Source organism: Dicentrarchus labrax, unplaced genomic scaffold (assembly GCF_905237075.1).
Source record: "Dicentrarchus labrax unplaced genomic scaffold, dlabrax2021, whole genome shotgun sequence".
Taxonomy (NCBI): domain Eukaryota; kingdom Metazoa; phylum Chordata; class Actinopteri; family Moronidae; genus Dicentrarchus; species Dicentrarchus labrax.
Genome location: NW_026136702.1, coordinates 15953325 through 15978276, shown reverse-complemented (window position 1 = coordinate 15978276; position 24952 = coordinate 15953325). Strand labels below are relative to the sequence as shown.

The 24952-nt window shown below is 40.3% G+C and overlaps 1 protein-coding gene across 8 annotated transcripts in view; it reads left to right on the top strand.

Moving 5' to 3' along the window:
• Window positions 1-24089, top strand: part of LOC127374538 (equilibrative nucleoside transporter 1) — a 40219-nt gene extending 16130 nt beyond the window's left edge. For 5 of the 8 annotated variants that reach the window (XM_051420005.1, XM_051420036.1, XM_051420014.1 and 2 more), the window contains 12 exons: window positions 9905-9997; window positions 10135-10216; window positions 11066-11250; window positions 12208-12347; window positions 13339-13473; window positions 15798-15895; window positions 16238-16319; window positions 16861-16946; window positions 17196-17307; window positions 18272-18357; window positions 20777-20976; window positions 22287-24089. In XM_051420005.1, coding sequence (XP_051275965.1) covers window positions 9969-9997; window positions 10135-10216; window positions 11066-11250; window positions 12208-12347; window positions 13339-13473; window positions 15798-15895; window positions 16238-16319; window positions 16861-16946; window positions 17196-17307; window positions 18272-18357; window positions 20777-20976; window positions 22287-22398 — 1347 coding nt within the window. In that variant the 5' untranslated portion in view covers window positions 9905-9968 and the 3' untranslated portion in view covers window positions 22399-24089. Of the gene's footprint in view, window positions 1-418; window positions 442-4450; window positions 4475-9167; window positions 9310-9904; window positions 9998-10134; window positions 10217-11065; window positions 11251-12207; window positions 12348-13338; window positions 13474-15797; window positions 15896-16237; window positions 16320-16860; window positions 16947-17195; window positions 17308-18271; window positions 18358-20776; window positions 20977-22286 lie in introns of those variants that run through there. The other 3 variants (XM_051420051.1, XM_051420043.1, XM_051419987.1) reach the window with 3 other exon arrangements.
• Window positions 24090-24952: the final 863 nt, after the last annotated feature.

Here is a 24952-nt window from a genome sequence, read left to right as displayed (position 1 = left end):
CTGTTTGTAAAGTTAAGTTTTCACCGACAAACAGCTGCTGAAGTTACCTCATTTGCCTTCTCACATTTCTGCCTCATTTCGTGTAACTTTAACATTTTCGAGTTTAAATAATGTCTGTGAAATGTGTTCAATATTGTATGTTTCTATGGGAACCAGCTTTTAATTACGCTATTTAACGTTACAAGCGTTTTATATTAAATTAAGCCTTTTATTAAAAAAAAATATTAATATTAGTCTCAGCACAACCTGGTGATAAATCAGGTGGCTGCCTCTGGGAGAGCACGTGTGTGACAGGCAGCTTCGAAGACGTTTTCAGAGGAACCACGAGGTTGTTGTACTATATATCACAGGATGTGATGTGACAGGAGAACAAGTTAAAAATCCACTGAAACCTTTATTACATGTCAGTGGTGACTCAAACCTCAGCTGTGGCTTTCACAGGTATGTGCAATCTATGTTTATGTAGCTCACTAATAATATAATATAATATAGTTTTAGTTACTTTAAATGTGACTTAATAGTGAATTCAGTGACATGATGATCTTCAGTATTTATGTTGTTGTTACTGTAGGATGTGCTTTGAGGTTACATATTTCAATGATTTTGAGGGGGGGGGATTTGTGGTATTACTCTAAAATGTATTACAGGATTACTGTAACTCCTCTAAATGACGAGGGATCTATCTGACTGTGAGTGAGCGAGTGTTTCCTGGCCTGGCTCCATTCACACGTGTCTGTGCTATTTGCGACTCTGCTGACCCTGAAGCAAGAGGAGAAGAGCGCAACCAGAATGGTGGCTTTGTTTTTTTCGACTGAACATCTGATGGGACAGCAGCATCGACCCACCACTGGGTGCACATGAGCATCTGTTTTATTGGAGTGGGAGTTAAGTTTTCCCATCTGTTGCCTGAGCTGACTGCAGCTACACGCCTCAAGGCAAGAAAAACAAAATGTAATTTATTATTATCCACACTGGCAGAATGAAGGGTGTATCATCTGGCTGGTGTGTGGTGATGAGATTTGGTTAAACTGACTCATCAAAAGCCTGACCCCCTCTAGTCGTCCTAGTTTTGAACACATCAGCGATGACTGAAGTGTAGTCATGGCGGTAAGTGGAGTTGCTATTGCCAGTTCATCAGTCAGCCACTTGAACCAACTAAGAAGACAGGCAGCTGGAGATGGGCTTTGTTCCTGCTCTCTCTGAGTGGCGGGAAATAATTTGTGGTGTGAAGGGGAGGGTCAGGGACAATGGATTTGGAGACCTTTCATGCTCCCTCCCTCTCTTGGCTTGAGAGAGAGTTTTTTTTTTTTTTTCTTTCCAGGGTTTTCCCCCAGGATTTACCTTTTTTCGGCTGCTCTCATTAGTCTCACAAAGGTCTCTCTTCTCCCTGTGCTATTGTTTCCTGCTCTTCTTTGTATTATCCTGATTACATCCCAGGTTTACAAAAGCACGCCGGTCTCTCTGTGGTTCACGCCCCTGCACAGACCTGCGTCTGGGTGGAAGCTGATTGGGCGTGAATCGTATAATACACATTACATAAGGACAATCTTGGGTACAGAGAAGCGGTTCATGTATGGAAAAGGTCTGTTTTCTTTGAGTTGTTTGTGTTTTCTCATAAAGAAGAGCTGTTTCGCAGTGACGTTAGTGCCACAATACTCAAGAGGACAATAAAGACATAGAGGATTACTCATTTTACATTCTCTGATTAACTACTCCAAGCTGGTTATCTTGATGTGCGCAGGTTGTTCCCCTTTTTCCACTAAGAAAAAAAAAAGCTTTAATGTTTTAATTATTTGATGTGGGAACTTTTACATTAGAGGTTTGAAACTGGTAAAATATCTATTCAGTGTTTTCTCTTGTTCCTGAAAGATGTTGTGAGACCTGAAAAGTGCCAAGAGACATTCTCTGATGATTGGATTTCTGACCCCATCTTCCCAGAAAACAAAGGCCCAGTCAGTGTTGTTAGAGGTGTGTTTGAGTTAATTTTATCGGTCTCTATGTCTCTTTGTCAATCAGAGCGTGAGGACCCCGACGGTGTTACCTAGGCCTGCTGCGTCTGCTTGGTTTCACCCTGAATATCCAAATGCCTCTCTGCCCATGTGGAAGTGATGAGGTGACTGTATTTGGCCACCTGTCAGGGTCCTTCAGTTCACAGCTTTGGTTCAGATTGAGAAGTTGTTTAATCTTTTTGAGTTTTATTTTCTTTTAATACTTGTTCTGTGTATAGGATTTAATTTGGCTAGTAGTATAAAGCCAGTGGCTGACATGCAAGGCCTGTTTGAAGACAAGCTGTTTGAAGGGACGGCTACTGACTGATGGGAGATGGGTTTCCCACCAAACCACAATGCTTGCATGCGATGTTGTTAAATGTGTAGGCAGCATTGCATTTGCTGCCAGGGTGACTGGCTGCAAATACTATCAGAAGTCACATCAACAATACGTGGCCTACTTTAATTCAAAATGTAACCCAAGACAGAAAGTGTGATTAGTGATTGTTGGCTTGTGCTTACGGTAGGGGGGGCGATATGGGCAAAAAGGCTGAAAAAACGCTGAAGGCACTTAGTACTCTGAACGCTGAAGCTCATAGGATTTGTATTCAAAATAGGCGCTGCTAGCACTAAAAACGTGTTTGGTGGACACAGACCCTTATCAGTCTTTTCGAAACCAAACCATTTCCATGCCAGAGAGGTAGACCCACGTCTCGGCACTAAATCATCTGAAGTACCGGTAGCTTCAGGGACTGGAGGTGCTTGCATTTTCTCTCTACCATCACAACGTGCTGCTAAACTGTTGCAAGGAGGATTCTAGCGAGATGTCACTAGTCGTGTGACTGAATCCTGCCATGCTGAAGAGAGCGTTGCTGCACCGTGTATTAAGTGGATGAGAGGAGTTTCTGCGTGCGTTTCAATATTTTTGGCGAAGTAATTTAAATACCAGATAATGGAAATTTGCACATCGTCAAAACAACAATGACGATATTATCGCAAACAATATATATCGCCCACCTCTAGCTTGCGGGTGCAAAAGCATGATTGCAGCTTTTAATTGAAAATAGGAATTTAATTATAATGCATAATACTATAGTGTTGACTTTCTGTTGTCAGTAAGTGCGTAATGTGCATTAACCTCCTCACCTGAATGTTATCTTTGATAGCAAAGCTTCCAGTGGACTTTCTTGAGATTGTAGATGTAGTTACTGTCTTAGTAAAGCTGGATTTCTGTCAAGTATGAATGGCCTACTGCTTATTGGGGTTAAAAATGTCCAACTGGCCATCGTCAGTCCAACAATGTACGATTGAGGATATATTTGTACATGCATATGTACTGTACCATCTTCGTCCTCAGTGAATCACCTTGTTACTGTATTCCCTGTTGTCAAACTAGTCGATATAAACCCTTAATTAACTGCAGTTAGATGTGAAAATACCCTTCAGCTGGTTTTCCTGTCATGGACTCACCGATCGCTCATACATTCGTCCAGTCACCTTACCCTGTTGCCGGTACTGAGTGCTTGCTGCTCTTCGTAAAAAGCATTAACGATCTTACAGTCTGCTTTGTAGAACTGAAACAATGAATCTGTTGATTGACAGAAAATGTATTGGCAACATGTTTGATTGATATCAATTAATCATTTAAGTCTTGTTTTAACAGTAATATTCAAGGCTTTTCCCTTTTTGATGTCATTGTTAACAGAGTATCGTTGCTCTTTGGACTACACATTGGACAAAACATGTCATTTTAAGACGTTATCCTGGGCTTTTTTTTTAGATAAAACCAATTAATTGAAAAAAAAAAAACAATTGGCAGATTAATGAACAATAATAAAATAATCAATAGTTCAGCCCTACTGCTTTTGCTTGTGTCATCTATTGTCTTGTCTGAATCTCCAAACCGCTGACACTTCCTCTCACAGTTGAGTGCAAGCACTCGACCACGGTATCAGAGAGATTAGTTGAGTGAAGCCAACATGGAGCAACATTTGAAGAAAGGCTCCTCGCCAGAAACTTGTGTCATGTTTAAATGTTGTGATATGTCAAAGCCATTTCGCTTTTCTCACGATGTGATTGTTGAGGTCGAGAATTTGAACACAATCACTTTGACGTTCTTTAATGTAAATGTAACAGATTTAGATTTTTTGACCCATTAAAACCAGTGCAAGCCCTAAATAGTGTGCTTAACCATGAATAAATTACTACCAGAGCTCATTATTCTCTCTTCTTTCTCCAGACGTCTTCAAACATGGTCGTTTGTTTCTCAGGCTTTTCTCAATGATGTAATATTTAGGGAATCCTTCATCTTTTCTTTTTAAGATTAAGTAAATCGCCCACATGTTCCTCCATTTTTCTAGTCTGCCTGTTGTTGGACTTGTTATTAAATGTTTAATCTGTTCTCTTCGGACAGGCTGCCGACAGAGTCTGTAATAACGTCCTTGAAAGAAGAACAGGAGGAAACACAGTGTGAAATAGGAATCAAGGTTATAAAAGTCAATGTACTGCAACGTTACTGTAATGTATTCTTGGATGTCTTGGCCCGAGAAGGGTGTGTGTGTGTGTGTACGTGTGTGTGTGGGTGTGTGTGTGTGTGTGTGTGTGTGTGTGTGTGTGTGTGTGTGTGTGTGTGTGTGTGTGTGTGTGTGTGTGTGTGTGTGTGTGTCATTCTAGGAACGATGTGAAATTAGAAACTTGGTTGTTGTGCCCCGATGTGAACGGCATATAAATCACCAGTGAAGAGTTTTACGGGTTATGCATAGGAAGCCTCTTTTAGATGGTGTGACGTAAAGGTCCCCAGTATATATTTTTGCCACTGGGACCCACTACCTCGAGAGTGACTGCTTCACATGTGGGGAAATAATTGTTCTCTTTTGTTGTTTACACTGTAGCAGTGCATCCTGCCTCTGTTCATTTTAGATTTAGAGAAAACATGCCAAGGACTACAGAGGGCACAGTTCACACAGTTTGTATGTTTTTGTGTGATGAGTGCAGAGTATTGTGATTCTACATGATCCAGTTTGTCCTGTTTCCGCTGCATACACCAGACATGCTGAAAAGACGGTTAAGAACATTTTAAAGCCCTCAATACTGTTTTGTGTATACAGTACTTCGCAGGTACTGATTCGAGCAATTCAATTTAATGTTCTTTCTGCTACTAGCTAGTTAATTGCAGTTAATTGTGTTCAGGTTGTATCCCATTAGTGAAATAATCTCTAATTAGATTTCTGGAATGGAAACCGGCAGGTCATTACATCCTGAACACTGGCTTTGGTTTGTAGTTTAAGTTATATGCTGCGTTCAGAGGCGTACATTCTGAACAATTTGTTGACAAAATGTCACTCATGCCAAGTACAACAACTCTTGGCATGAGTTTGCTATACCTGTTGCCAGATGAATATTTCACAACTGTAAAAATTAATACCTCCCTGTTATCGTTTCACTTATTTCCTAGAATGGCATTCCAGTCTTAATACTGGGTGGGCAGAGGAAATGTTATGGCTTTGATAAGAGTGTTGACCCTCTATAAGCACTGGGAAATGACCTCAGGGAGAAGGTTATTCTTCCTTCGCCTCATCATATGACCAGCATCAAACTATTCTGTGTGTCAGCCTGGGAATAAAGGCGGCCCTGTTGGAGAGGTATGCTGGTAAAACAAGAAACTACTCGCTGTAACTAAATGTACTTCGTTTTCTCTTAAGATTCACCCCTGTGTCCAAGATAAAAAATGGATTGATTGAATTGATGATTACACTGTGTGGGAAAGAGTGGGAGTTTTTGTATCGTGCCACCTGTGTATTTACTAGGTCATACCTTTCCATAAATTTGATTTCAACAACTTCTCCTTTTAAACAAGAAATCCTAACTCCCCCTCAGTGCACATGATTAAGTTCAGGTTTGCCTAAAGTCCTGAACACTGCTGCTTCTTGCAGCACACATAATGCACTGTGGCACACAAACAGGACTGCATAGCGGATGAAACATTATAAAACTAGAGAATGTTTATGATATTAATTCAGTTATTTAAATATATATATATTAACAGTACAAAACACAGAATAAATAACATCTAACTTCACAAAGATAAATACTGGCGGACTTGCTCCTTTCCCTATTCTCTCCTGTCCCGGCCTCCTGGATTCATAGTCGCTGGCCTCTTGAACAGTTTGGCAAGATCTGAACTATATATGTTTTTTTACCTTGACAGTAGAGAGGAAACAATAAATTACCATCACTCCTGTTAAATCGTTTTCCATTGGAGTGCTGTTTGTTGGAGTTGGATCTCGCTGAGAGGCCGGCTAGTTAAAGTGTCAGACCGATGCCAAACTGGAGTTTTGTACCACTCTACAGACTGCAAAGTGCCTGTGTGACTGTGTGTGTGTGGTGGGCACCATTTCGACACCAGGCAACTTGTGCCAGCTGGCTCGTTTTCATGACACGTTAGGTTGAGAGAGGCATACTTTACAGGAATCTGGGACATGGTCGAGCCAGTGTGCTTTAAACTGTGACTCACAGTGTGGTGTTTGTAATACCACCGGCTATGATAAAGTTTGGACAATGTTGTTGGAACTGACTGTGTCATGACAACCGGAGGGGGAGAGAAAAATGAGACATCAGTGTAAAATATTAATTTTGTTATGAGTTTCCAGGAAGGCCATTTAAAACTGTGGAGACTGTTTCTACATTGTCTTAAACATGTAGAATATTTGTATTGGAACCTCTTGTTGCAGAAACATATACTGATAATTTACTGACGGCTAATATCGACTTATATTGGCCTTGTCAGTTTATCGGCCAGGTTGTAGTTTTTATTCACACAGTGTACGCCTGGTCTAGCGGTAAATTTCCATGTAAGGAAGCACATATGGACTTGTTGTTTAACAAATAGAGTCCAGTGTCTTTCCCATCCCACATGCCATCCAAACCTTTCTCATAGACCGTTGTTTCTCAGAGTTGGACTCCGCTCAGTCAGCCCTGTATAGTTTTAGATGCATGGTACTTAATGGGCTCCCTTCATATAGAGCAGTCTGTGTCCTGCTCTGAGAGCGCACTCATGACCAACTAGATCAAACATGGGATTCGTCATGTTATGTCTGTCAGCAGGAACCACAACAGTCTATTCACCTGTGAATAAATAAAATTATACATGCCGGTCTTATCTTTAATTAATGTAACCATGAATGGATGCGGTTAATATCCATTGTAGGCCTGGGCAATAAAACAATAGCAAGATACATTGGCAATAAACACTTACACACACACTTATTGCACACAACGTAGCAATAAGAGAATTGTTCAATAGTATATCTCTAGTTTTACCTCAAAGAAAGTACATAATGAATAAGCCCTGGCAACAGTTTATGTCCTTTTAACTTTCTTGTGTGACAATTAAAGATAAAAATCTTGAATGTACTTTTTGTTTATCCATAAATACCCTAAAACATGACCGTGACTGGCTGCTGACATAATGGCGGACATCCGCAGGAGCACATGCGGGAAGCATGTCAATTATCTTAACCAACAGGGCAGCTAGCGGCCCTATTAGCTGACTCCCTGAGCACCATGGGAGTGTTAGTGTTGCTGGCACAGTAAACTAAATTTAGACTGTAAAATCTCTTTGCACCGGTTGCTCACCGCCCGCCTCGCTAGCTCACAACACACACAATACAGGAAATTGACACGCTGTTGCATTGCATTCAGGAACCAAAATGAGTTGTGTGGGTATTCTTGAGGTCTAACAAACATGTTTCATACATTTACTTCCTCATAAAACATTGCAAAGCCAATTTTTCCATAAAAGTTCGGAACGTGCAAACTGTGTTATGTACTTGCGAGCAGTCTTCTTCTGCTGACGCATTGATGGTTTTCTTTAGCGCCTCCTGTGGATTAGGGGTGGGGGGAAATGACGAATGATTCACGCAAGAATAGCGATTTGGTTCTGAACTTCCAAAAAAAAATATTTTCTTACGTTTTTTCTCCGGCCTCCTTAAAACAGTTGTAGCAAGCAGTGTAGCAACTGGCTTGTTGGTTGCCGCTTATGTTAGCCCCTGTAGTTGGTAACCAATCTAAAATGGAGCAGCAGTAAATTCAGCCATTGAAATCAAGTGTTTGAGCGCTCCAAGGGGAAGAAGGAGCTTGACATGACTTGATCACTATGCCAGACTTTCTCAGCTCACAGCGAACTGGAGTCCATCTTTAAATTAGCATCCCTGTGTACTAGGGGTGTAAGAACATCACAAAGAATATCATATTGCAATATTTTATGAAAACAAAGTGCTGGAAAACTCCACCACGTACCTTTTTTTTTATCAGCCTCTTACAATGGACGGCTCGGGGAGTTGATCAGTAAATTTTATTTAGAGCTGTTGCATTTAAGTGCTCATGATCCTTGTATTTACTGAGACAACCTAAACTTTGCCTTGTGGTGTTTAGTTTGATTTGATGCCAAATTGCTTTGTGTGTTTTTTATGGAGGAAGCGTCTTGGGAGAAAAGTTACTCTGTTTGGAGAAGGTGTCACACAGCTATCTGAACACATGTGTCCCATCTGATCCTGGGGGAAAAGATGCAAGGAGAAGAAGGGAGAGAGGGCGTTACATAAGTTAAGAGTGGCGCTGAGAACAGAATGAAATTAAAAAAGAGGAGTGATGGGAGGTAATAAAAGGCCAATATGAGATGCACAAGAAAGGCCAACAGACATAAAAATAATAATGATAGAGGTGCTGAAGAGGAACAGTGGATGAAATGAGGTGAGAAATGAGTAGGCATTAGGAAACATGGGAGGAAATGAAGGGAGAAATTAAGAAGGTATGGGTGCATAGATTGAAAAATAGGACAGTGGAACAGATGGGAATGTAAAGACTCAATGTGGAACAATTTAAATAAAAAAGCAATCCTTCATGTTCTCTTCTCTAGCTGTTACATTTGCTTCTTTTCTGAGCACTTCAGCCTTACGTGATTGTTATTCTCTTGTCAAGGGAAGGGTCTGTCTTTCTCACTATTTACTGTTTACTTGAAATGATAGATATCTAGGAGTTGACGTCTCCGTGCCAAAGATCGTCACACATGCTTGGAATGTAAATGTAAAAATGTGTAGGAAGGGTCGGGGAGAAAGGGGAGTTTGAGATAAAGGAAAAAGGGAGGGATGGACACCGAGATGTAAAGAGGGGCAGGTCCAATGGGCGGCCGACAGTGGGGTGTCAACCTCCTAAACCTCTGTATGCTATAAAATGAAGCATACAGAGTTTGTTCGGCCTTTGCTTTAGTTGTGCATCTGACCAGAGAAAAGAGGAGTCCTTTGTCCCTGATTGAACTCAGCTATAAGTAAGTTTAGTTAAGGTTTTTTTTAAAGGTTAACGGGGCAGAAAATGTCATGTTTTTTACATTTAAAATAAATTCTGTACTTTGTGAAGTGGGGCATGTGTTTCACAACTGTAATGCAACTTCACCAGAAAGTGGCCACTTTGTTGAGCTTCAGTGTTTTAACCACTCATTCTTGTGGCTGGTCTGTCTTCCTCTGTAATGACTAAGACATGTTCAGAAATTAATACAAAAAAAATAAGGAAGGTGATTTGTTATGTCTGTCTGTTTCTACCGCTGGTGCTGAGTTTGGAGCTAACTTTAAACTGAACCTGACAGTTTTAACTGAATTGGTTAGTTGTATTATTTTCTGTTCACATTACATTATGCAGCCCATCATTTAATTGCTGTGTGTTGGCTCTTAAATGAATGAGCTCATTAAAACATCTAAATATAGAAAGGAGAGACATACGCAGGCGGCTGCTGCTGTGTGTGTGTGTGTGTGTGTGTGTGTGTGTGTCTGTTGTGTGTGTGTGTGTCTGTGTGTGTGTGTGTCTGTGTGTGTGCGCACACTAAATGTTTTCCATGTTTGACACATTTTGTTATCTGTGTATTTCAGACCTGGTTACCGCCCTGATTAAAACCCTGACTGAGCACGTGCCTCTGGCAGTCTGACAAGAACCATGACGGCCATCAACGCACCTCGGGACAAGTAAGAGAAGCGCTTTAAATCTATTATTTGCAGAATATGAGATTTGGATGCGATCCAGTGAATAAATTGTTTATATATGAAGTTGAATGACTTCATTGATGTCATTTCATGTGAACTTCCTTTTGCCTCTTTCCTAGATACAATGCAGTATGGATCATTTTCTTCATCCTGGGCCTGGGAACCCTCTTACCGTGGAATTTCTTCATGACGGCAACGATGGTAAGTTAAGCAACATTTTAGGACAATTGTATCCGTCTGAATATGAGAATATTTGCACATCCAAATGTAGTTAATCCTTGGAACAACAGACAGATGGAGGTCAAAGGAAGAGCCCTGTTGGTGGCCTTGTTGTTAGTGACTACTTAATTAAAAGGTTGGGCTCCACTGAGAGAGAGGTCACCTAACTTAGAGAAAACAATATTGTTTGTTTACCATTCCTTCCACAAGCACCTGGTTTCACTCAGGATGGCTGACCTTACTCCAGCCAGGTGGATTTCCACGGCAGTCGTACAGCCTCTTTAATCCCGAGCCATTCTTTTTGAGCTTTAAGGGGTTAACTTCTTAAAATGTGGAATTTGTGTGAATTGGATTTGGATGCACCCTTAGGGGGGATTTCTGTTGAAGCTCAAATACCGTATAGTGTTTATTTATTTTGACAAAAGTTGGAAAGCACTTTGATAAGTAAATAAGATGCGCTCTAAAGACATGAACCAGAAATATGGTAATACTTTGAGTATGTGGCCACAATCTAGAAATTCAAAAGCTTTCTTAGGCTAACTTGAAATGCATTTTCATTTTAATGCACTGTTGCACTTACAGACATTTAAAGCATCACTATAGATTCATAGATTGAACCATTTTTGTATTTTTAACATAAATGTGTGTTTAATTTGTGCATCATTTAAAACTGAAAAGCGTTTATAATGTTTCATCTAAGTGCCCTTTCACCTCTTTTTGTAAGGATTTATTCATATGACACAAACTTGTGAATATTAATTTATTTACTGTTGATGTGCAAGAGCTAATAACCATTGTAAAAAATGTGCATTCCTCCATCCTTTTCTTTAGTATTTCACAAGCAGGCTGAAGGACCCACCCACTGACCTCTCCTTCAATCGGACGACAAATGAGACGTCCAGTGCGGGCGGGGACACTCGCACTGTGCTGGAGTCGAAGTTTAACAACGTGATGACGCTCTGCGCCATGGTACCTCTGCTCATTTTCACCTGCCTCAACTCCTTCATACACCAGAGGTATCCACGCTGCTCCGTACTGACTTATACTTATGTAACTTTCAGTCTTGTGTCTGCTATGTACACTTCCCCACCAACACCAAACAGTGAGTTAAAGCCTAACGGGCAAAATACATATATTGTTTTCATGAGTAATTTGGAGAGAACACAGTAAGATCATGAGACAAAGTGAAATTTTAGTTTATTTATTACAGGGAGAAATGGTAAAACAAGACGTTACATTCAAAGAAGGAACTTAATTCTGCATCTTTACTTTCCCACTCTCTCTGCCTGCCCCCCTGCTTACTGGTACCCCCCTGTCACCCCATACCACTAAAGGTAACATGACCCTGTTATGTGAATCTATGTCAGTGTGCCTCCAGTATGTTTGCTTTAATCAGAGTTGGATTGAGAGAGATCTTGGGTGGACCCCGACCACGGCCGACTCTCCCCCTGCACAAACACACCCAAGAATGCTATTTATGTTCTCTACTTCCCCCACCATCTTAGTCTTTACCTCTCTCTGCGTCTCTTCCAAACTTTGCCTCTGTTCTTTTTCTCCCGCTGTCCCACACTTCCTCAATATACTCTCTTTATTTCTGATGACCTTTTTTGTCTATTTTCATCCTGTTTTTCTCTCCAGAAGACAGTTTCCTTTTCTGATGAACAAAGCACTGCTCATTGTGAATTGACCCAACGCACTCTTATTTCCTGCTTTCTGTTGGAAAGGCCTCAACTTGACCCTCTTGTCATAATGTCATTAACAGAATTTTTTTAAACTTGTTTTCAACAATAAATCATAATCCACTCTTCCATGTTTCCCTCTCTCCTTTCTCGTGTCAGATTTAAACAGGTATCTTGTCTTTCTCCTGCTGACAAACTGACTATGGCTAATGTTCTTGAGGTGGTTTGGGTGGGTTGTGTAGAAACAGACATCATACGTTGTATTTTCACTTCTCTTTGCTGTGTGTGACTCAGGATCCCTCAGAAGCTGCGGATCTCTGGCAGCCTGGTGGTCATCCTTGTGGTTTTCCTGTTGACAGCCGTGTTGGTGAAGGTTGACGTGGCCCCACTGCCCTTCTTCACCCTCACTATGATCAAAATTATCTGCATTAACTGTGAGTTTCTAAACTAACAAGAATTGATTGTGCCTCTCCACGTAGCACTGCAGTGCTAATCTACCTAATCGCTGAACAAATCTTAGAAGTGTGTGGCGATTCGAGGAAGAAATGCCTATCAAGGTAGAAACGTTGGGCAGGCCAAGAAAAAGTGATTGTTTAAGTGGTTGTTTTTATACAATAGACCTGTAACAAATGCTACTTTCATAAAGGTCATCTGCTCCTCAGAAACTGTGGATCTCAGCAGCTTGACCTTAGACCCCATTTATATCAACGATGGTAGACTAAATATTAGAAACGCCTCACAGTATAACACAGTACAGTTCCATAGCAACACCATCGAAAGCCACCAAAATAACCATAAAATTGAATCAAGGTTATAATCATTGAACATTATTATAACCTTAATGAACGTACTGCAGGGCTGTTGTATTAGACCGCATTACTACTTGTATACTTCAAGGATTCCCTTTATATCATTTTAATGTTAAAATTATGCAAATGATTATCTCCACGTGTTTTCTCCGTCTTTGATCAACATCATCTACATCCACTGTGTTGGGAAAATCCTCCACTTTCTCACACCACACTGAGCTTCAGAACACAGTCTGTAATCTCACAGGGTTGTTTATTTACAATGATTCACTCAGCAGCGGGGATAAGCTCACCCCCTCTTTATCCCTGCTGGGCCAGCCCTGACCCCCAGGTCCTCATGAGGAACAGCCCATCGTGTTTGATTTAGAGAGGAGGACGCAGTGACCTTGAAGCTTTGATATCGACGTCTGCACATTCCTCTTAGTGGACGCAGAAGGTTTTCTGCAGCTAACTGTTACTTTGCTGTTGCTTTTAGAAAGGGTGTCGTCTCTCCTTGTTTGTGACAGCGAGGGGCCTCTTTTACTGTTGGGACAATGTGTTTGTTCTGTGTCACAGTGACTCTTGTGTGTACAAATTCTTAAACATCCTTGTCTTGTTTTTCTGTGTCCCTCCCCAGCGTTCGGGGCAATTCTTCAGGGCAGTCTGTTTGGGCTTGCAGGGATTCTGCCTGCCTCCTACACCACACCCATCATGAGTGGACAGGGGCTGGCTGGAACCTTCGCTGCTTTCTCCATGATCTGCGCACTGGCCAGTAAGTCTCACACATGAAGCAGTAGTTCACCTCTTCTATCATTAGAATAACAGATGCTCAGGTGTTGGTACCAGACAGCACCCCTACCAGTGCTGAACACTTTTTAGGAGGTAGCACTGGTCTGTCTAGCACATTCCCTGTCTACTACAGTGCCATTTCTAAAATATATGACTTCCCTTATCTTGCACAATTTGTAATTTGAACTGCTAAGAAAATAGTGACTGTGTAGCTAATACGTTTTGAAGTGAAACACTCACACAAATATTTGTTCAATATTAAATGTGTTCAATGATACATTATGTTTTGGTAAAAGGTCAGCCAAATGGTAAATGATTAACAATAAAGTATGTTGGCTGCTCTTTGAATTTGACCTTCTAGACATAATTATAAAAACAGAATTAGTTGCTTGGAAGTTCCTTTTGGCACGCGGGATTGTTCCTGTCAAGATGTTCTCTAGAGGACATGACTCAGACATGTTTATGCAGTTCAATCACATCTAACATGTAATTTATCTGTTTTCTTGGCTTTTAACTACAGCAGGCTGCATCGAATTGGACATATCTCACTTTCTTTGTCCCTGTGATGGACTAATTGTTTACTGAGTCATTAACTTCAATGTTATGGTGCCTGTAGAAGGTGACATATATGGAGAGACATCACACACAAATACACACACATATAATCATAAAGTTCTTCAGCGTGCTGCTAGTACAGGAGTATTACTGTGTTCATGTTTGTATTGGTATCTCTTCATAAGAAATGCATCCTGTGTTCACTGTACAGTCTGTAGCTCGCAGTATTGATGAGCAGATATTCCTTGAGGGTGTCTGTGGGGCCTTAAAAAGTCTAAAATCCAATCACAAGCACACAAAATAAGTTAATAATAAATAGTGCTGTCAGTTAAACACGTTATTAACGACGTTAACACAAACCCATTTTAACTGCTGTTGCAACAAATAGTAACGTTAGAAAAACTACAACACCACACCGGATCTAGCTAGACCGGAAACAAAACAACAGGCACGCCGCACACACTTGTTTGAGAGTAGTAGACGTTACGTTTTGAGTAGATGGCGAGCACAAGACGCCGAAATGGAGGGCAATAATATTCTGAATGGAAAGTTTACTTTTAAATCTGTGTGTTTTGTCGTTGTGAACTGAGCTATCATCGCAGCACGTCCAGTCTGAAATACCACTTGATGGCCAAGCACACAGCGGATGCGAATTCTCCGCCCCCTCGCCAAAGCCAGGCGACAATGGATGATGTTAGTGTGAAATTGACCACTACAGTATATGCCAATGTTGTTTTCAATAAAAACAACATTTGCACTAAGCAAGCTGATCTACTTTTCCATGTTGATAAGAGCATTAAAATAAGAAAAAATTGTGGGACAAAAAGAAATCAAGGGACATTTAGAATAGATAAAAATGTGTGATTAATTGCGAGTTAACTATGACATTAATGCGATTAATCGCGATTACATATTTTAATCGTTTGACAGCACTAATAATAAATAATTCTCTTTAATAAACCTGCACATGGTGCTGGTACAGAAAAAAATCCTGAACATAGACCTACACATTTGTAATAATAATAACATTATTTCTATCAGGGTTGAAAGGATTACTTTAAAAATCTTATTACCTGTTAAACCTTATCCAAGTATCAAAATATTAAAGTAATGTAACCTTAAGTTACTTTTGGATTACCTCAACACCAAATATGTGAATTAAGAAAAGAGGAAAATAATATCAAGAAGTACTGATGTGAGTATATTCTTAAGACAACAGAATAATGTCATTTTTGAAAAAAAAATGAAAACAGAGAAAGATTTTAAGCATCAAAACTGTATTTTTAAACAAAAACTGATGTACTTTAAAATTGTAATCCTGCTAAATAATCCACATTTTTACAAAATATACCTGTAATGTCTTTTATTTACTGTAAATGTAATGGATGCTTATTACGTAACTCAGTTACATGTAATCTGTTGCTCCCCAAATGTGATTACTATTGATTGATTATCAGCTGATTGCCTTGGGTTGAAAGCTTTCGATATTATTGAATAGTATCGTATTATTTTGAATATGGCGGCATTGAAAAGGTATCAGAGTATTGATACTTTTGACAACCTTATTATAAACAAATCAATAAATTGATTAATCAAGAATGATTTGTTGATTGATAGTCAAAATAATCATTATTTTCAGCCCTAATGAAATGATATAATCCAGCAGTTGGAGTTTGCTGTGAGCCACAAGAACAACAGTTAAATGTGTGAAATCAATACTCATGATACCAATGACTGTGTGTGTCTCTCTAGGTGGATCAGCCCTGCAGGACAGCGCTTTTGGTTACTTCATCACAGCCTGCGTTGTCATTCTGTTGGCCATATTGTCCTACCTCACTCTGCCCAGGATGGTAAGACCTCATATTCTCTGAATGTTCTTACAGAGTGAAATTCTTTCTAGTGTTTTCTGTCATGAGGATGTTTGTTTTAAACCACTTACACACGTGTCCCCATGCTGGGAAACATTTTCTGGAAAGCAGTTTGTAAACTTGAGATAAGTGCTGAGTGCTTTAAGATAAGCACTTTCAGAAAGATGATTTATGATGTCATTTTTTGATATCAGTCCAGAGTGTGTGAGGGGGTAGAAAACACTGCCGGTGTGAATGTACAGCATCTCAGGGAACATGGTGTTTGCCCTGCCAGCTCAGTGGAATGGGCTCATTATGGATTTTGTTTGTTTGTTTTGTCAACAGGAGTTTTTCCAGTACTATATGGAGAGTAATAAATCCAGACCCTCTGCTGACGAGGAGAACAAGATGGACTTGCTTAAAAAAGGTACATACATTGCTCACTGCTCAGATATTCTGGTTCCTATTTCCAAAAATGAATAATTATTCATAAATTGAAGATGAACATTAGAGTAATCTTTTAGTTTAAGATTACGATTGGAGGTTTTTGAATAGAAATCTTGGGGATTGTACTTCTGTTTGTTACGTTTCAGGCAGAAGAGAAACCAGACATTTTATAACACAGTTGCGCATCTGTTGCACAGGTGATTCAATCAAGAGAGTTTCATGTCCATCCAAATCTCGAAAGGGCTCTAACTGCGAGTCTCCTGACATTGTCTGTGCGGAAAATGAGCAGGACGTCTGGAAAAAATATAACACTATCATTAGAAGTTAAAATCAACCAAAGATAATTCGACTGACCAATGTGATCCTGTAGTGTTAGTTACTAGTGTGCGAGTGATGTAATGGGAATCGTATGTTATATAACAATTGAAATCTCATGTGTACACTCACTCAGATGTGGGAATGATGGTCCATGTGTCTCTTGACCAACAATAATGATAGACAGCCGTTTGTTTGTCTCTCAGAGAGTCCAGCAGAGAAGCGGCCGGTGGTGAGTCTGGTGGAGGACGAGGCCAAACCCAGCGTGTCTGTGGTAAACATCTTCAAACAGGTGAGAAGACTTTCTCACATTGTCACATATGAACACAAAGGGATTAAAATGCATCATAGATTTGTCAGCAGCCCAACAGTCTGTTAATATATACATATACACACTTATAGAAGCTGATATGACACATTTTTACCGTTTAGTAGTAATAGTAGATATCTAAATCTGCCATTCAACATCCCATCAGCAGTTCGGATAATCAGCTCCTGATTACATAATATTGATTACGTTTGACTTGTGCTCTCTGATCAGATCTGGGTGATGGCTTTGTCAGTGTGCTTCATCTTCACCGTCACCATCGGAACATTCCCAGCCGTAACAGTTGACGTCAGATCCACTGTAGCGCAAGAAGGAGACGCCTGGGGTGAGTCTCCATTTCCAGCCTCCAACATCTGTACAAAGCTATACTGCTACAGTAACTCTGATCATCTGTCATTTGGGAGGGAGGACCCTGTTAAAACATGAATTCTGCAGCTTGTTTGAGAATGTTTTTGTTTCCCAAAAAGAAGATGTAAGATATTTAACCCCTAACCTCACACAGTAAGATGAAGTTTTTTGTGGGGCGAGAATTAGAAGTAAATAGTTGCACGACAATCCAAAATAAAACATTTTAAACCTATTCACATAATTTTTCCTGTTTATAGTTAAAAGGGGAAAACTGTCTCCAGTTAGGGTTGGCTGGCCACCATCAGCCCAACAAGCGCAGATTGCTGCCATATTTGCGCAGGCATAAAAACACCCAAAATAACAACCAGCGATGTGCTCAGTTAACCCTGGTCTCCAACAGGCAAAGATGAAATCTTTGAGGCACAAATGTGTTGGAAGGCTTTTAATTCAACAGTAAAACTGGACTTCTTTATCTTTCCTGGTCTTTTTTAGACGTAGACTTTGTTTTGCTGTCGTTGCAGATCTATTTAGTGTAAATTGAAAATTCTGTGTACATGGATTTATTTATAAATATGAGTTTTAAACCTTTAAGCATACACCATGTCCCTTTAGGCTTGCAGTGTAGCTCTGAAAAGTTTGGAGCTTTTGCAGCACAGTTGTCAGTTTGGATTCACAGGACCCAGAGTCACAGCAAAAAAATAGCTTGAGATGTTTCTAAGGATGATTTGATTGGATGCCATTGGAATAAAGTAACAGCAGTGAATCCAAGCACAGCTGCCGTCCTCCATGGAGGAGAAAGCTACAAACTCTTCAGCTTCACCTTTCAGGCCCACAGAGGATAGGTTGATGTATGTTTTCTTACAAGCAAAGACATCAGCAGTGTTGTTGTTGTTGTTGTTGTTGCTGCTAACAACAGCTTGTTTGTTTTGGTCCCTCTTCAGGAACATACTTCATCCCTGTGTCATGTTTCCTCCTCTTCAACTTAATGGACTGGGCTGGCAGGAGTCTGACAGCTGTCTGTATGTGGGTCAGTAACGACACAAATAACACGTTTTACCAACAGGGCTCGGCCTCTCTAACCCGCTCTGAAGGTCCAGGCTTCCTCTTTGGGTTCAGTGCCAGCTTAAGTAGTTCACAGGCTTGGACCCAACTAACTGTCAAGTTTCCTGCTGTTTTAATGGATCTATTCAGGAGAAATTTGATCACAAATGTTGTCTTAACTTCCTGGTGGTCTCCGGTCTTTGGGGATACAGCTAGACTAGTGAGAACCCTACGGTCACTTTTATGCTCACTGCCACTAATAACGCCTGTAAAATACTGCGGGAGCGTATTTCAAAATGTCCCAGGTTGTAGTAAGGACAAAGACCAGTGTTTAAACGTCGCTACCACACCTGTCAACAAATCCTGTTCACTAATAGCACTCTGGTTTACAAACACTTTTGCTTTATGGAATCTATTTAAAATGACCAAAGCAAAATATTTAGTGTGACCTGCTGTTGTCTGTATGGTGCCATGGAGAACAGACACACTTACTGACACTTTCATGAAACCCTTTGGCAGCATTAAATGTTGACACGCTAATAAATCTGAGGTATGATGAGTGTAATGGTGGAAAAACATCAGTCAGTCAGTTTGTTTTAGACACAAGTGTGTGGGTGTGGGTCTGGTGATTTTGAGGGTCTGCTGACTCTTTTCCTACATGCACATCTGCATGACCTGATAAGAAGCCCTCAGTGCTGCTATCTGAGTATTGTGTGTATTGTGTATATTATACGTGGCATTTTTGGCCTTTAATACATTATTTTAGGTTCACAGTCTCTCCAACTGTCTGATGTTCGATGCCTCACCTCGTTCATATTTAATAATCCAAACCGTTTTTGTCATTCCTTTCACAGCATAAATTCAGATCTTGTAAAACTTTCTCCAGAAAATAATAAATTAACAAACAAGTCTAATTTCCTGCGATCCGGAGGAAATAGTTAAATTGAATCAGTTCATTCTGTACAAACTGAGTACAGTTAGTTCACGCAGTCTGACCTGCACTTGAATGCAGCTTCTTGGTATGTCAGTGGAGATAACGGCAGTCAGCTGCTCCAGGACCATGTGAGTTTATTTATCATCATAAGACAACACTGATCAGGATCCGGACGGTTTCCACTGAGGTGCTTTGTGACTCCAGGTCCTACGGTCCGTCGTGTTTTTAAACATGTTTCTCCCACTAGGTTTGATTGTTAAGTTAAAATTAATTGATAGTGTTAAGACATGAATCTGTTATTGAACTCAGATTTGCCGTGCAAAACAGCATTTTGTGATTATTTTTTAATCACAAGTTTAATTTTCACTGATTTTCACTATTAAAATTATGATGATGTAAAAGCTGTGACTTAAATTACTGTAAAAAAGAAAAAAAACTGTTAAAGAGAAAAGCAGAAACGTGAGAGGCTGGAACTAGGGATTGTGTGTGGCAACTTTGTTTGATGAATCCAATTAATTGATCATCTAAATAGTTGCTAATAACGTAATAGGGTTCAGAGTAACGTTAAAAATTCAGCCCAACAGCCAGCAATTGCCGATAGTTAGTCATTAGTATCAGCTGGGAGATGAGCAGCGAGTTGGCTACGTGCCGCAAGCTCTCTTAGCTTTAGTAAACAAAATAAACTCACTAAGTATCGAGAAAGGAAATATTCTTACACCTGTTTGCCTTATTTAACAGAAAAATAGAACAGTACAACTTTGAACTTCTGTGTTTTACCAAACTAAGACTAGCTTGATTGCTTTAACTCATCCTAAAATACACTTTTCAATTCAAACTCTCCAAATAAAATAAAACTCACTAAAACCTCTACACGCTGTTGCAGCCTCTCTGATGCCCGATCTCCCTCTCGCTCCACTCTTACATCCCTTTCCTCAGAGTCCCGGTCGGAGCTGTTCTAAATCACCTTGTTACTGTAATTCCCTGTCGTCAAACTGGATGAAATAAACTCTAATTCACAGAGTTAGATGTGGAAATATTCTGGCTCTACTCTTGCTGCTTCTTCAGCTCAGTGTGTGTGTACTGTGAATGTGGACGTCTGTCTCTAAGCAGCAGCTCCCAGTCTTCAGAGGCAGACCATTAAATCAGCAAAGTTAAAAAAACAATAACAAAACAACCGCCGATGGACTCATTGTACACAAAGCAACAGCATGGCAGGCTGTAACTAACTGGGATGTGAACAGAGGGCAGTGTGACGCCTTTCACATTCAGAGTTTTCGTGGCCACCGTAGTTTCTCCTACACGCTGGTCCTTTTAATGAATACTCACGCCCAAAGCAAGTACTCATGCTGATCCTCAACATCTCTGTATTTAGAGTGTGGGAAATAAAACACCCAGAAGTCTGTTACAGTGTCCCTGTGGTTGATATACTCTCTCTCTCTCTCTCTCTCTCTCTCTCTCTCCCTCCCTCCAGCCGGGTAAAGACAGTATCTGGCTTCCTGTCCTGGTGGGTCTGCGGGTCGTCTTCATCCCTCTCTTCATGCTGTGTAACGTCCAGCCCCGCAACTATCTCCCTGTCCTGTTTTCCCACGATGCCTGGTACATCATCTTCATGATCTTCTTCTCCTTCTCCAACGGATACCTGGCCAGTCTCTGCATGTGCTTTGGACCTAAGTAAGCGCCAGAGACACACACACACACACACACACACACACACACACACACACACACACACACACACACACACACACACTGACTGTAAACTTGGAGGAAATATGTACTTGAAGACTGACCAGTTTTAGTTTCGGCAGATGTTCATGATCAAAGATCATTTCTGAGAAGATATAAGATTGAAACCACTCTCGTGTTTATTAAACGGGAACTGGGAGTCTGTTTACAGATCTTGGGGAGTTCTACTGCATTTGTGAAAAAAAGTTGAAGTTGTGGCTCAAAAGGGTGCTGTCTGATAAATTTCCTCAAGTGATGTCACTTAAGTCAGCGTCTGGTTGGTCTGACGATGAAAACAGTCTGGGCTGTAGTTAGTAAGAAGTGAACTCAATCAACCTCTGTAGGCCTGCTCCTGATATCTGATTAAAGCTTGAAGATAAATTAGCTGCTACTAGCGTAACAACTATCAGCTGTCGAGTTGCATTGTGGGTAATGTAGAGGCCAAGTTTGACATGAAACAAAAATGTGGAATAAAAAAAGACGATACCTCAGGTTCTACTGATTTTTAAAATTTTATTTAACTGCCCATCGTGAACATTGTAAAAAGGAGTGCGATACTAAATCTAGTACTCCAGAGGAGATTAGCCTAGCTTAGCATAAAGGAAAAAAAGATGTCTCTCTCAAAAGTGCAGAAGTAATCCTCGCACCACCTCTAAAACTCAAAGCGAAGTCGAGGAACACTGTTTGTTAAATCCGTGCATGAACAGAGACGTAGAAACAATTTGTGGTTTTAGAGCGAATGATGTCCAGAAACTATTTCTAGTATTATAATGAGGTTGCCGGGCAACCAGCAGAGATGCTGCACATAGTACTGGGTAGATGGATAAAGCATTGATCGTCACTAAATAGTTACAGCTTTAGTGACTTGAGACAGAGTCAGGCTAGTTGTTTTCCTCTGCTTCCAGTCTTCACTTTAAGCTAACCGGCTTCGGGCTACTGCTCCGTACTTGAGGCAAAGACATGAGAGAGGTCAACTTTTAACTTTAACTCAATTAACCCCAAGGAGATGTTTATCTTGCTCTGAAACACAGAACTCACAAACACTTGAAAGGAAATGTAATCAAATACAAAACAAATGCTAAAACTCATAAAACATCAGTGACAGTTTTTATCCAACTCTTAGAGAGAAAGTGAAGAAACATATTTCCTGTAATGTTACTATTCCTTTATATCTGTACCTTACCACAAACATCAGTGTGTGTAATGGCGAACCACTCATTCCTAATGCATTTTGTCCCTCTGTCGTCCCTGTACAGGAAGGTGCCACAGCATGAGTCGGAGACCGCGGGGGCCATCATGGCCTTCTTCTTGTCCCTTGGCCTGGCGCTGGGGGCCGCAGTCTCATTTGCTTTCCGGGCCATGGTCTAAAATCTCCAGTAGACCTTTCAGTAGATGTAGATTAGACCACTTCCAACATTCTCCCTGTCTTTACCCGTTAATGGGAGAACCTTTCAATAACTGGACTAGTCACACTCCTCGACGACTGTCTCCGGCTGAGTGGAGATAGAAGACTAGAGAACCTCGGTCTTCTGAAGTATACAGTAGAGACTTGTCTCATACAGCCATTTTGGCAAAAAATGTAAGCTGAAACATGTTACTGAATTTTTCTTTTCCTGTTTCTTGGTGATATTTTCCAACCGATGCCATTGATCAAACATGTTGTAGAGTAAAACAAGCAAATTTAAACCAAAAGTGTTAAAAAAAAAAAACAATAAGTCGTAGTGGACTTAACAGGAATTCTTCAAGGTGTGTTTTAAATTTCCCTAAATCTTGAGCCCAGGCAGTGATAATGACGACCTCTGTCACACAGAGTATCCCAGAGCCTCATTCACAAAATGTTCTTTTGCACACAAAAAAAAAAAGACAATGATAAAATGTTGGATCACGATAATGTTTTGATCGTATGTAAAATGACAAATTTCTTTCACGTTCTTTAAACATTCACATTCTTTAGAAATCATATAAAGTTTTAAGGGTGTGTAAATAAAGTCTGAACACATTTTCTTTTTATAAACGAGGCTCTTGGATTCTGGCGTTTGGCTCGTCTACATTCAACCCATCAGTTTATAAACTGTGATCCTCAACGTGACTGTTAAAAAAAAAAAAAGTTTGCACATCAAACATGAACGTTACATCACTCCGGACTGTTGCAGCTTTTAACTCTGATCAAGCCAAAAACATAAAGACAACATGGGAAAATGATGAACTTTGAAGGGAGGTCATGACCCATCAAACGTGTGTGTGTATGTGCGTGCGTGCATGTGTGTGTGCATGTGTGCGTGCGTGTGTGTAAACTTCTGCATAACAAGTTGTTAAATTCTCAAAGAATGTAAGGACGGTCTAAATCCTAAAGACGAGGTTTTAATCAAATTTTGGGCGACTTACCGCTGAGTGTTCATTGTCTTAGAGAGCCGTGTTTTGTGTTTGTCTCTTGTGTAGTTTTTAGACGAAGTCGTACCGGAGTGGGTCTGTTTGGTTGTCTGAAAAACATCCGGATACTTCAAATTGTCTCGAGTTCACTGAATAGAAACAGAGGTCGCATTTTCTGTCTCGATTTTTCAGTTTTTACTGTTACTGTGTCTTCCTGATTAACACACACACACACAGATTTTGCCACGATTGAACGCAGCAAAGAGAAGAAGAGATGTGGCAGACATGAAACGTGCCATTGTGAGTGAGATTAGGAGACTTTCTTGAGCCTGTGACAAATTTCTCATAAAACGTGTTCTCCTGGAGGTTTTATATCACAAGTAGTTTTTAGTATATTTTTCAAACTTTACCACTTGGCTCTCGCCGGGTTAGCTATGTTATTAAGACGGGGGGGGGCTGTCATTGTTATCATTTTGTTTCTTTGCATTGTTGTCCTTTTTTGATGCCCTTTTTTTTGTTTTTTAAGTCTGCTCTAGTTGTACACAATATTAACAGCCTGTTTGTTTGAAAGCACAACGTTGGTCTGTTCTTCCCTGTTTTGTTGCTATGGGAGTCTGGACCATTAAAATGTTGCTTATACTGCAGCTTAAAACCGTTCTGTGATAAATAAAACCGTGTATTTTTAAGAATCTGGCTCCTCCTGTTGGTCATTTTTGGAAACTCACCGCTCAAACATCTCAGCTGATACAGCCGGAGATGAGTACTGTGTTATGAAACATCTGGACACAGAGGCTTCTTCAGGTCCCTCTGCTGATACAAGCAGCCCTTTACTTAATTATCTTGAACGTACAGTATAAACTGGCTGTGTTGCTCAGCTGATCACCACTGATCTTTTCCTTGTGCTGCCTCTGCATGAGACTGAATAATGAAGTTAGCTGAGGGACACATGAAAATTCCTCAGTGTTAGTTCCAGAGAACTTTTCTTTTTTTCTTGGTAACTTCTTTATGAATCAAGGCCACTGACTGAGCAACTCTCAAACTCTGCTCAAAGAAAACTCTTCTCAATACTACCGCCATGAAATGTAACAATTTAACATTGAGAGAGCAAATAAGTAGAAAACGTCTACTCCTTTTCAGCTTTCCCATGACACTTTCTCTATGTTGTTTACACACATTTCTTAAAATAAACCTCAAGTTACCATTAAACACAATTATCCACAGACTATACACACAGCTCACTAAACCTCACATTTCTCACCAAAATGAAGCACTGGTCTAAAATACAGTAAACACAACTTTCAGAATCGCATGCATCCTTTAAAAACATTGCTGAGCAATTTAAAACAACGTGTGTGTATGTGGGAACTTTTTGGTTGAAGTGCATTCGAAGTCGGCAACAAGGGGTGTAATTTCCATTTCTCCCATCTACCCTCACCTTTACTGTGTCGGGCTGATTTCCCTATTGAAATCTCTCTGAACACTGTTGTCTCACTGTCCAGCTGTTCTCCAAATGCCTTTAATGTGTGATTTTGTGTTGTATATTTTTTATTGT